Raw genomic sequence first — 12,122 nt, 5'->3', positions numbered from 1 at the left:
TCAATGCCACAGCTTCTGAAGGAGACCCAATTGTTTCATTTCGATCTCCTGAATGATGAAATGATGAGGACAACACAAACACACAGCCCCTGGGCAGACACCATCCTCGATCTGGCCAGGGACCCTGTGATCCAGGGGCACCAACACTAACCACTAGACCATGAGCTGCAGACAACAATGCTGAGGAAAGAATGGCTGGAAAAGGATGCAAAGGAAATGCACATCTTGGGTGCAGCTGGTCATTCAATGATTTCACAAATGTCCAAACATTTCTGGGCTGAAGCAGTTAACATGGTAGCTTGTATGTTAAATGGAACTGGTCCACATCCTGTCAGAGGCAAAATTCCTTTCTGAAACCTTTTATGGCACTGACTTATTCTGAGAAGATTTGAAAATATTTAGTGCGTGCGCGTGCACTTTTACGCGAAGAAAAGAGGTTGAAACAAATGCAAAAACAAGACAGCTTTATTTATGGATTATGATAATGATTGAAAAGGATACACAATGTATATACAATACATAAACATTGAGGTAATGGGATGTTTTCTTGCACGCAGTAATATCTGAATGGCAAAAGAAAACACGTGTTCCTGTAATAGAATCATATTTGCTGTGGTGAAGAGAACAAACCTAAAATTTCAGAACCAGAGGGGGGAGAAAACTAGAAATACGGACCAAGTTCATGAAAGAAAATACAAGTCAGCTTGAAGTAAAACAAGAAGTCAGTGAAGACAAAAATAGTTCTTTTGAAGACAGAGAAAAATAGATACTGATGGGAGGCCATAAAACCAGACCTAGGTGGAATGTGAAACATCCACATTACTAAGATGCTTACAAGTTGGACCTGCTGACAAGCACTGAATGATGACCCCAGCACCTACACTGAAGTGGTGTCTTTTAGTGAAGTTGAAAATTAAAAACATGCCATAGGAAGATAGCTGCAAGCCGTGGAAGAAAATAGAACATTGGATTACACATGTAATTGGAATGTTATTGACACAAAGTGGTTTTTTAGGTGAAAGATGAAAAACAATGTTTCTTATGAAGCTCATCTTTTAGTTAAAGGTTTCCAACAAAGTCACTTATTAAGAAATATATAGTCCAGTAGTAAAATTAAACTGAGTGAAACTTTTGTAACGGGAATAGTTTCCCATTTTTCAGTTGGATGTTTGTAGTTCTTTTCTCCATGGAGAAAATCTGACCACACAGTGATCCAATAAATTGAAATGGGAAATTATTTTGATTGAACTTTTAATAAACCAAGATTATTTTTCCATCAAATATCTTCCTAAGTATGTTTAGTCACTGTGAGGCACAGTTATCTACCGCACTTCGCAAATTAATTTTGGTTTTATATCCAAACAACACACAAATGCCCACCCTACACATTTAATAAAGCATTTAAGACAAAATCATAGTAATACCTACAAACTCAAGTAATTAATATATCTAAGAAACCTTTTCATTCATTCACCAATCTGAGGTACTTCCAAGTCAATTTGAACAATCTCTTAAACATAAGCAATCCTAAACGTACACACACTAAAAAAGATTTGTGAACCCTAGAAGGAAATATTTCCTCTGGCCTCTTCTGAATCTAGCACAGAGTTAAGTCTACCCCTACAAAAACCTTTCTAAAATGAAATTTTTTAAATCTTTTACACATGCCTAATATAAAATAGAGGTCAATTCCAAAACCACAACAGACCATCATGTGGTCCTCTTTGGAGACTTCCACATATTTGCAACATGCTTTCAATTAGGCCTACAAGTGAGTGCCTATGATAAGCTATATTATATCAAGTACAAAAATACTTAATTTTTGCCGGGATAACTGACTCCCAAACCATATTATTGTCACCATATAGTATTGGGGCACTTAAGGAAGATGTCAATTACATTTTTGTTCCAAAAGCAACAATTTAGAAAACTTATGTTAAATTACACATTTATACACAGCTCTGGGGTTGAAGACACCTGTAGAAATCGTGCATAAAACAAAAGAATAGAGAGTGTGGAAGCAGCATGTAATCTTCAGGGTTGTGATTACTTATCCTACAAACACTACAGGTATCAGGAACTTAAAGATTACAAAACTTTAGAACTATACATTCTACACAAGCCAGGTTTACAGTTCCAAAACAAATTAAGCAAAAATATAACGCCCACATAAAGACAATATATTAACTTCACTATATGACTTGAACACTACAAAGTTCTGAATGACTACAAAGTTTTAGTTCTTATTCTTTTATCACAAAAAGGTTACTGACCCTGAAAAAGCAAGCTCCATATCTAAAATGATTATTTTTCTGGATTAGATCTACGTTACGAATCGGAAATAAGGCAAGTGAGTAAGCTGCCAAAGAAATAGCATAGTACTGCGAACTATTCTCTCTTGAGCCACTCGCATTTAATTGTGTGCGGTTCTGTTCCGGACAATTATTCGCGGCGTGTCGTGTAAATTTGCCAATGAAGAATCTGTCTTGCACTTAAGTCTCAGACTGTGCCGCTAAATTTCTGAGACATTTAACAATTATAGCAAGTCACCGACTACGTCAATGAGAGCAATGAATATTATGTATTACAAAACATTTAACACTCAGTTACAACCTATAAGTGAACTGCGAGTACAGTGTAACTCCCATGGGCATTATTAGGAAGAAGTGCAGCTCAGATTTCTAAGAACGAATAAATGAGCAATTCCCATATTAACCTAGACCAAATACTTCAATTTTATTAATTCCTTCAGTTATACTAACGTACAGGACGCCAATTACAAAAGCTTAAAGGCATTTATCACCGGCGTAATAGTTAGAATTGGTCAGCATGCACCAAATAACGGTTTAGAAGTAAGCTAGTGTTACTAGTCAGAATTTCTGCCAGTGGAAATTGTTAGTTTTGGCTCACACAAAAAGGGTGTTTGTATTTCATGGCTGCTTAACTAGCCACCTCTACAGTAATATTCAAAATGTAACAAAACTTTTGTTAGATACTGGAAACAAAATACTACCCTTCCTTTATATTTGAATTAATATTTTCTAATAAATTTTAACATTTACAGGCAAACGATTGCTATCTCAAACATAAACAAACTTCAACAGGTCCCTTTAAAAACCGCTATACATATCACTTACAGATGGTATACGCACGAATAATACGATGGAGAAGTCCGGATAGAAGCTATTCCCAGCGGTATTTCTGTTTTCCGCGGCACTGCAGCACAGAGCTAATTAGAAGTGGTATATAGAAATACTACTGCAGGAATACTCAATCTGCAACTATGCAGATTCTGAACAGTTTTCGAAATTCTGATGACTGTTACGATCACATGCGATTGGTTGAACCTTCAAGGAAGGAACCAATGAAAGCCTTTAAATTCATTGTAGTGCGCTCTACCGGCGCTCTCAGATTCGTGTTCGATGTTATTTTGTTTTCGAAAAACTTTCCGTGTCTGATCAGAAAATTAAGAAAAGGATGAAATAAAATGCTTTGCAGTTGTAAATTTATGTTTATTCCTGTGAGATAAAATAAATATATCTGTCTGAAATTTTCCAGAGTACCTTAAATACATTTGAAATGTTCAGAAAAAAAGTGCTTGCAACATCCACCTCATATCTTTGGAGTTTGTAAATGCATGTGGATATTGTCAACAACAGCTGATCGAAGCTGAAACTTAGTAAATATTCCAAGTAACAGGTACAAAGCCTACTGACAATAAAGATTGACGAGAAAAAATGATCCACGGACAATCTTTTATCGTCAAACTCAATTCGTCGAGGAACTGTTTCCTTCACTTTTCAGCTTACTGGTTACGATTATTAAATGCCAGTAAGGCAGCGGTAAGTAGACGGCTTTTCTTTGATGATATTATATGATACGCAGCGCAATAGTAGAGACATTCAGTATAGAGATTCATAATACAAGTAAACTTGATAAATAGCAATTCTGTCTTGTGAGCTTACAAAACCTGGTCCGCGTAGTCAGGAAACTGGAGAAAAAGAAATGAATTAGGTTCCCTTGGAATCCGTTTTAGGAACTATGGGAAAACCGTTAATAACTGCAATATTTACTAAGTACAAGACTGTAAGATCGGCTAAAGTGACGTATTGGACCCCGGAAGAGCTCACAGAAAGGATCAGAAGCTTCCCTTAAAAAAAGCTGATTACGTCAAGGTAGAACTGTACAGACGTTCCGGGTGAAAGTGTCATTTCAGCAGTAACTGTGTACTATAACAGTGATGCCGACAAGCTACATCTCAAGATATTACTCGGGACTGCCCAGGTTATTTGTTTCAACCATGAGTACTGAGAACCAGGAACGACCATCCCACTCACATCAGGCATTAACGAAGAGGGGAACTGGCAATGGATTACAGTCCCATCAAGCCACTGCGTTGTACGCTACCTGAGGTGTGGAAGACTGCAGCAAGTAACAGATCTGGTACATAGTGGCTTTGATACAATAAAAGTGTAAGTGAAAGACAACCTCCTAGCTGTTGCTGTGGTCTACATCTACATCTGTAATCTGCTAACCACTGTGAGGTGTGCAGTAGAGAGATGCCCCATTGTACCAGTTTTTTAGTGTTCTTGTCACACCATTCACCTATGGAGCGCAGGAAGGATGATTGTTTGAATGCCTCTGTGCGTGCAGTAATTATTTTAATCTTATCTTCGTGATCCCTATGTGAGCGATATGTAGGGAGCTGTAGTATATTCCTAGAGTGATTGTTTAAAGCCGGTTCATGAAACTTTGTTAATAGTCTTTCCTGGTCTAGTTCTTCAATAGTCTTCCAGTTCAGTTCCTTTAATTTTTCTGTGACACTCTCCCATGTACTAAACAAACCTGTGACAATTCATGCTGCCCTTCTCTGTGTAGTTCAATATACCTTGTTACTCTTATCTGATATGGGTCCCACACACATGAGCAGTGTTGTGGAACTAGTGGCATGAGTGATTTTTAAGCAGTTTCCTATGTAGACTGATTGCAGTTCCCTAGTATTATACCAATAAACCAAAGTCTACCACCTGCTTAACCCATAACAGAACCTATGTGATCATTCCATTTCATATCCCTATGAAGTGTTACACCCTCTACTTCTATGAATTGGCTGATTCCAACAGTGACTCATTGATATATTATGGTTGTTGGGTACTATGTTTTTTTCATTTTTTGAAGTGCAAATTTGTACATTTCTGAACATTTAAAGCAAGTTGCCAATCTTATCAAGATCTGACTGAATATTTATGCAGCTTCTTTCAGTTAGTCCTCCATTATAGATAACTGCATGATCTGCAAAGAGCTTGATTGTATTATTAATATTGTCTGCAAGGTTATTAATACACAACATGAACAGCAAACATTCCAACACACTTCTCGGATGCACCCCATATGATCGTATTTCTTACAATAAGTGTAGTTGTACTGAGTCAAATGTTTTTCGGAGATCAAGAAATACAGCATCTACCTGATTGCTTGACACATAGCTTTCAGTACATCATGTGAGAAAAGTGCGAGTTGATTTTCACGTAGTCGATGTTTTTAAAATCGATGCTGGTTGGCATTGAAAAGGTTGTTCTGTTCAAGGTATCTCACTATGTTTGAGCTCAGAGTACATTCTCAGCTCCTACAACAAATCAATGTTAAAGATATTGGATAGTGGTTTTGTGTATCATTTCTACTGCCCTTCTTGTAGATGGGTATGTCCTGTGCCTTTTTCCTAGAACTGGGCATGGCTTTTTGTTTGAGGGATCAATGATAGATTATAGTTAGAAGAGGGACAAACTCAGCTTCAAATTCAGCATAGTATCTGACAGGGATTCCATCGGGGCCTGGAGATTTTTTTAATTTTAATGATATCAGCTTCTTCTCAACACCATTGACACTAATATTTATTTCATTCATATTTTCAGTGGTATGATGATTAAATTGGGGCAATTCTCCTGGGTTTTCTTTTGTAAAGGAACATTTGAAAACTAAGTTAAGCATTTCAGCTTTTGTTTTGCTACCCTCTGTTTCAGTTCCTGTCTCATTCACTAGGGACTGGACACTAACTTCATTGCCTGTGGCAGCCATTTCATATGAACAGAACTTCTTTGGATTTTGTGAAATATCATTTGACAATATTCTGCTACGGTAGTCATTGAAAGCATCACACATTGCTCTGTTGACAGTCAGGAAAGTGTTTCATTCAGCATCTCTCTATCTATAGCCGTATGCTTTGTTTTACACCTACTATGCGGTAATCTCTGTTCCTTTAGGAGTTCTTTCAGAATGACTGTACATGGGTACATATCTATCCGGTGCATGGTGAGCTATTCTTTTAAACCTGTGCGACAGTTCCTTTACATGCTCCTACCCTGTGCTAAAAGTTTGAAGTTCCTCATTGAAATACGATGCGACTGATTTTTTTTTTTTTTTTTTATCTAGTTTACTGAACATATGTATCTTTCTGCTTGTTTTAACTGTCCTTTGTACTTTAGTACTCACTGTTGCCACAACCACGTCATGGTCACTGATACCAGTTTCGATGTGGACATTGTCAAAGATCTGGTCTATTTGTTGCCATTGGATCCAATATATTTCCATCATGAATGGGGTTCCTAACTATTTACTTGTGGTAGTTTTCAGAGAAGGCATTTAGTAAAGTATTGTATTGTATTTGCAGGTTGTCTTATCACGCCAACTGCTATCAAAACTTGAATTTTCCAAATTAATTTTTGTATGATAAAACTCTCCATTGATGATTACAGTATGCTTGAGGAACTTATGTAGAAGTGAACTGAGATTTTCTCTAAAGGTCTCGATTACATCATGAGATGAGTCTAGTGGGCAATAAAAGGATTGAGTTGTTATTATATTCCCACCCCTGACACTGAGTTTTGTCCAAACAATCTCACATGCAGCTGCAATTTCTACCTCAGTGCATTTGAGTTGTTTCTCTACTGTGACAAATACTCCATCTCTGTTTCCAATTGCCTATCTTCTTAATATATACTTACATTTTCCCCAAAGATCTCACTGCCATCAATTTCATATTTCAACCAGCTTTCTGTATGTAGTATTGTCTGAGTTTCACTGCTTCAAACTCTGGCCCCTCTATTACAAAAGTTTTGGCAGTTTACCATTATGATTTTTTTAAACTCTCTCACCTGTGGGACGAATTTCTTTCAATCTTACGCTGATATTTCTGGGTTGCCTACAGCTATTGTTATCTGCAGTAAGTGGTGAGTTACCTAATCTAAAAAACCCTTTTGTACACACCTCACACAGTCAGCTACAAGTAGCAGCCTCTGATCTTTAGTGCACATCTGATCGATTTAGGGGGACCCTCCAGTTCTCAACCCTGTGGCGCAAGTCCAGGAAGTTGCAGCCTAGATTGTTAAAGAACTTTCAAAGTCTCTGGTTCTGAGTTGAGTGGAAGGACTGAACCAAAGGGCCATGATCAGTTCTGGGGCAATGCTGCAAATTGTGAGCTTCATTGAAACTCCATGTGCCCGGCTTGTCTTCTCAGTGTTCTCTGCCAGTTGCTGGAATGGCCCAAGACCTTGGAGCCCAGAAGACAGGCATAGTTTGTTCCAAGGTGCACCACAATCTGCAGTTGATTGCATCCTTTTCCCTCAGTGGCTGCTGAAATAGCATCTTCAACATGTATCTTCAACATGTTGAACGAGGCCCCCAGGCATACACACTAAGTGCACATGGTGTCCTTTCTTGTCCCTTGCTGTCATTTCCCTAAGGGGTACCATCATTTGCCATAAGTTTGACCTGCCAACAATTAATTGACCCCTTCCCTTTTGTGACTGCCTCCTCCTGACACTGGATAAAACTGGTTCCACCAAAACAGGTGAAGTGTGTCTCACTGGTCAGTTTCAGTGAAAGAATAGTTTGATGCAGCTGTGCATGGTACTCTATCCTGCACAAGCCTCATCATCTGTGCATAACTACTGCAACGTACATCCATTTGAAACTATTTAACTGTATTCAAGCTTTGGTCTCCCTCGACAGTTTTTACTGCCCACACTATTATCAAGGTGATGCTTCCTTTATCCCCCAGATTGTGTTTGATCAATCCATAATTTCCTTCAATCACGTTACATCATATATCTCTTTTTATTCCAATTTGATTCAGGTCCATTCCTTGTTAGTTCAACCAGGAAAAAAGCATTTTACTCACCCACCATCCCAGATTTGGATGGAACATGGCTTATTTGTTCTCCTAATGGCGACAAGTAACCATACCAAAATCAAGCGTGCGTGCCCCCCCCCCCCCCCCCCACACACACACACACACTTTCTCTCTCTCTCACTCTGTGCGTGTGTGTGTGTTTTTTCATTTATTCAGAGAATGCGAAATTTGGTGCCATGGACTCAACTAATGTCTGAAATAGTGCTGGATGGAACTGCCACCATGAATCCTGCAGGCTGTCCATAATTCCGTAAGAGTACGAGGAGGTGGATATCTCTTCTGAACAGCATGTTACAAGGCATCCCAGATAAGCCCAATAATATTCATCTCTTGGAGGTTTGGTGGCCAGTGGAAGTGTTTAAGATCAGAATAGTGTTCCTGGAGCCACTATGTAGCGATTCTGGACCAGTGGGGTGTTGGCTTGTGCTGCTGGAATTGCCCAAGTCTGTTGGAATGCACCGTGGATGTGAATGGATGCAGGTGATCAGACAGGATGCTTACGTCTGCATCACCAGTCAGAGTCATATCTAGACGTACACTGTGTGATCAAAGATATCCGGACACCCAACAAAACATACGTTTTTCATATTGGGTACATTGTGCTGCCACCTACCGCCAGATACTTCATATCAGCGACCTCAGTAGTCATTAGATGTTGTGAGAGAGCAGAATGGGGTGCTCCTTGGAACTCAAGGACTGTGAACATGGTCAGCTGATTGAGTGTAACTTGTATCATACATCTGTACATGAGATTTCCACACTTCTAAACATCCCTAGGTACACTGTTTCTGATGTGATAGTGAAGTGGAAATATGAAGGGACACACACAACACAAAAGCGCACAGGCTGACGTCATCTGTTGACTGACAGAGACCACAGACAGTAGTTGAAGACGGTCATAATGTGTAATAGAAGACATCTGTCCAGATCATCACACAGGAATTCCAAACTGCATCTGGATCCATTGCAAGTACTATGACTGTAAGGTGGGAGGTGAGATAACTTGTATTTCATGGTTGAGCAGTTGCTCATAAGCCACACATGATGCTGGTAAATGCCAAACGATGTCTCACTTGGTGTAAGGAGCATAAACATTGGATGATTGAACAGTAGAAAAATGTTGTGTGGAGTGACAAATTACTGTACACAATGTGGCGATCTGATGGTAGGGTGTGGATGTGGCGAATGCCCGGTGAACATCAGCTGCCAGCGTGTGTAGTGCCAGCCGTAAAATTTGGAAGTGGTGGTGTTATGGTGTGGTCGTGTTTTTCATGAAGGGGGCTTGCACTCCTTGTTGCTTTGCATGGCACTATCACAGCACAGGCCTAAGGCCTACATTGATGTTTCAAGCACCTTCTTGCTCCCCACTGTCAAAGAGCAATTCGGGGATGGCAATTGCGTCTTTTAACACGATCGAGAACCTATTCATAATGTATGGTCTGTGGCAGAGTGGTTACATGATAATAACATCCCTGTAATGGACTGGCCTGCACAGAGTCCTGACCTGAATCCTATAGAACACCTTTGGGATGTTTCGGAACGCCGACTTCGTGCCGCGGCCTCACCGACACACATTGATACCTCTCCTCAGTGCAGCACTCCATGAAGAATGGTCAGCCATTCCCCAAGAAACCTTTCAGCACCTGATTTAACATATGTCTGCGAGAGTGGAAGCTGTCATCAAGGCTGAGGGTGGGCCAACACCATATTCAATTCAAGCATTACTGATGGAGGGCAGCACGAACTTGTAAGTCATTTTCAGCCAGTTGTCCAGATACTTTTGATCACATAGTGTATCAGGGGTCCCATATCACTCCAACTGAACAAGCCCCACATCATTACAGAGTCTCCACCTTCTTGAACAGTCCCCTGCTGATGTGCAAGGTCCATGGATTCATGAGGTTGTCTCCATACCTGTACAGTCCAACTGCCCAATACAGTTTGAAACAAGACTCGTCCAACCAGGCAACATGTTTCCAGTTATCAACAGTCCAATGTTGGTGTTGACAGGCTGTGGCGATGTGTAAAGCTTCGTGTCGTCAGTCATCAAAGGTACACGAGTGGGCCTTCGGCACCGAAAGCCCTTATTCATTGAATGGTTCACATGCTGATAGTTGCTGACGGCCCAGCATTGAAATCTGCAGCAACTTGTGGAAGGATTACATTTCTGTGACATTGAACAGTTCTCTTCATTTGTCATTGGTCCCGTTCTTACAGAATCTTTTTCCGGCCTCAGCAATATCAGATACTTGATGTTTTACTGGATTCCTGATATTCACAGTACACTCATGAAATGGTTGTATGGGAAAATCCCCACTTCATTGCTACCTCAGAAATGCTGTGTCCCATCGCTCCTGCGCCTACTATAACACTATGTTGAAACTCACTTAAATCTTGATAAACTGCCATTGTAGCAGCAGTAACTGATTTAACAACTGCACCAGACACTAGTTGTCTTATATAGGCTTTGCCTACCATTGCACTGTATTCTGCATGTTTACATATCTCTGTATTTGAATATGCCTGCCTACATCAGTTTCTTTGGCACGTGGAGGGGTCTTTCCTGTTCCGTGGTTCAGGGTGACTTTCCCGAAATCTACACCTTTTCCTAGACATCTGCAGTCATTTTCTATCACCCGTCTTCCTTCCCCTTCAACCCTTCTGCCTGAAGAAGGCGCCACTGGCTCTGGAAGCTTGCCTAATTATAACTTCCTTTTATGCGTGTTTTCTGTCGCCGCTTGGTGGGTAGATTTTTTTTATCTATCCAATTGAATTATTTTGTCAAAAATTGATTGTTATCGATATGTGTAGTGTATGCAATTTATAACGGTAACATTCTTATTCTGAATAGACTGCATGAACTTATCTGAAAATTGGTAAGTTCTTTTAGTAGATGTTTTAGTACAGTTAACAACAGCAAGTACATAAGGAATGGGAACCAGAAAAATTCCTGCCATTTGGGTTAATGGAATGACTTCCAAGATACTAAAGGGTAGATAAATCATTCAGTAATATCATTTCTATGTTTTTAGTTTAATGATTCTGCCAGAGTACCCCAACTGGAATAATTACAGGCTGCACATTTTCATCTCTCACAAAAGATTTCAATTGAAATAAAGAACGTCGTGTTGGGAGGCGTGCTCAACAATTGGATGGTCCAGCTGTTTCTTGACTGCAGTTTGTCAGTGGCCATTCATGTGAACAGAGAGTTTGTTGGTTGTCATGCCCATTGAGAATGCAGCAAACTGGTTGCAGCATAGCTTGTAGATCATATGACTGGTTTCACAGGTAGCCCTGCCTTCGATGGGATAGTTGATGCTTGTGACTGGACTGGTAAGGATGTTGTTGTTGTTGTTGTTGTTGTTGTGGTTGTGGTCTTCAGTCCTGAGACTGGTTTGATGCAGCTCTCCATGCTACTCTATCCGGTGCAAGCTTCTTCATCTACCAGTACCTACTGCAACCTACATCCTTCTGAATCTGCTTAGTGTATTCATCATTTGGTCTCCCTCTATGATTTTTACCCTCCACACTGCCCTTCAATACTAAATTGGTGATCCCTTGATGCCTCAGAACATGTCCTACCAACCGATCCCTTCTTCTAGTCAAGTTGTGCCACAAACTTCTCTTCTCCCCAATCCTATTCAATACTTCCTCATTAGTTACGTGATCTACCCATCTAATCTTCAGCATTCCTCTGTAGCACCACACCTCGAAAGCTTCTATTCTCTTCTTGTCCAAACTACTTATCGTCCATGTTTCACTTCCACACATGGCTACACTCCATACAAATACTTTCAGAAACGACTTCCTGACACTTAAATCTATACTCGATGTTAACAAATTTCTCTTCTTCAGAAACGCTTTCGTTGCCATTGCCAGTCTACATTTTGTATCCTCTCTACTTCGACCATCGTCAGTTATTTTGCTCCCCAAA

General features: G+C 39.9%; 2 protein-coding genes across 6 annotated transcripts in view; one reads left to right on the top strand and one right to left on the bottom strand.

The window, feature by feature from the left end:
- The window catches only part of LOC126457521 (G2/mitotic-specific cyclin-B3), an 84,871-nt gene extending 81,527 nt beyond the window's left edge, over nucleotides 1-3,344 (bottom strand). For 2 of the 3 annotated variants that reach the window (XM_050093861.1, XM_050093864.1), the window contains exon 1: nucleotides 3,138-3,343. The gene's annotated coding sequence lies outside the window, so the exon portion shown is untranslated. Of the gene's footprint in view, nucleotides 1-3,137 lie in introns of all 3 variants that reach the window. The other variant, XM_050093862.1, reaches the window with a different exon arrangement.
- A 281-nt stretch (nucleotides 3,345-3,625) lies between these two features.
- LOC126457520 (peroxisome biogenesis factor 1) overlaps nucleotides 3,626-12,122 on the top strand; it is a 385,437-nt gene continuing 376,940 nt past the window's right edge. For 2 of the 3 annotated variants that reach the window (XM_050093859.1, XM_050093858.1), the window contains exon 1: nucleotides 3,626-3,842. In XM_050093859.1, the coding sequence (XP_049949816.1) occupies nucleotides 3,738-3,842 (105 nt within the window). In that variant the 5' untranslated portion in view covers nucleotides 3,626-3,737. The remainder of the gene's footprint in view (nucleotides 3,843-12,122) is intronic. The other variant, XM_050093860.1, reaches the window with a different exon arrangement.

This window comes from Schistocerca serialis, chromosome 2 (genome assembly GCF_023864345.2).
Source record: "Schistocerca serialis cubense isolate TAMUIC-IGC-003099 chromosome 2, iqSchSeri2.2, whole genome shotgun sequence".
Taxonomy (NCBI): Eukaryota; Metazoa; Arthropoda; class Insecta; order Orthoptera; family Acrididae; genus Schistocerca; species Schistocerca serialis.
This window is presented reverse-complemented; position numbering and strand designations above follow the sequence as displayed.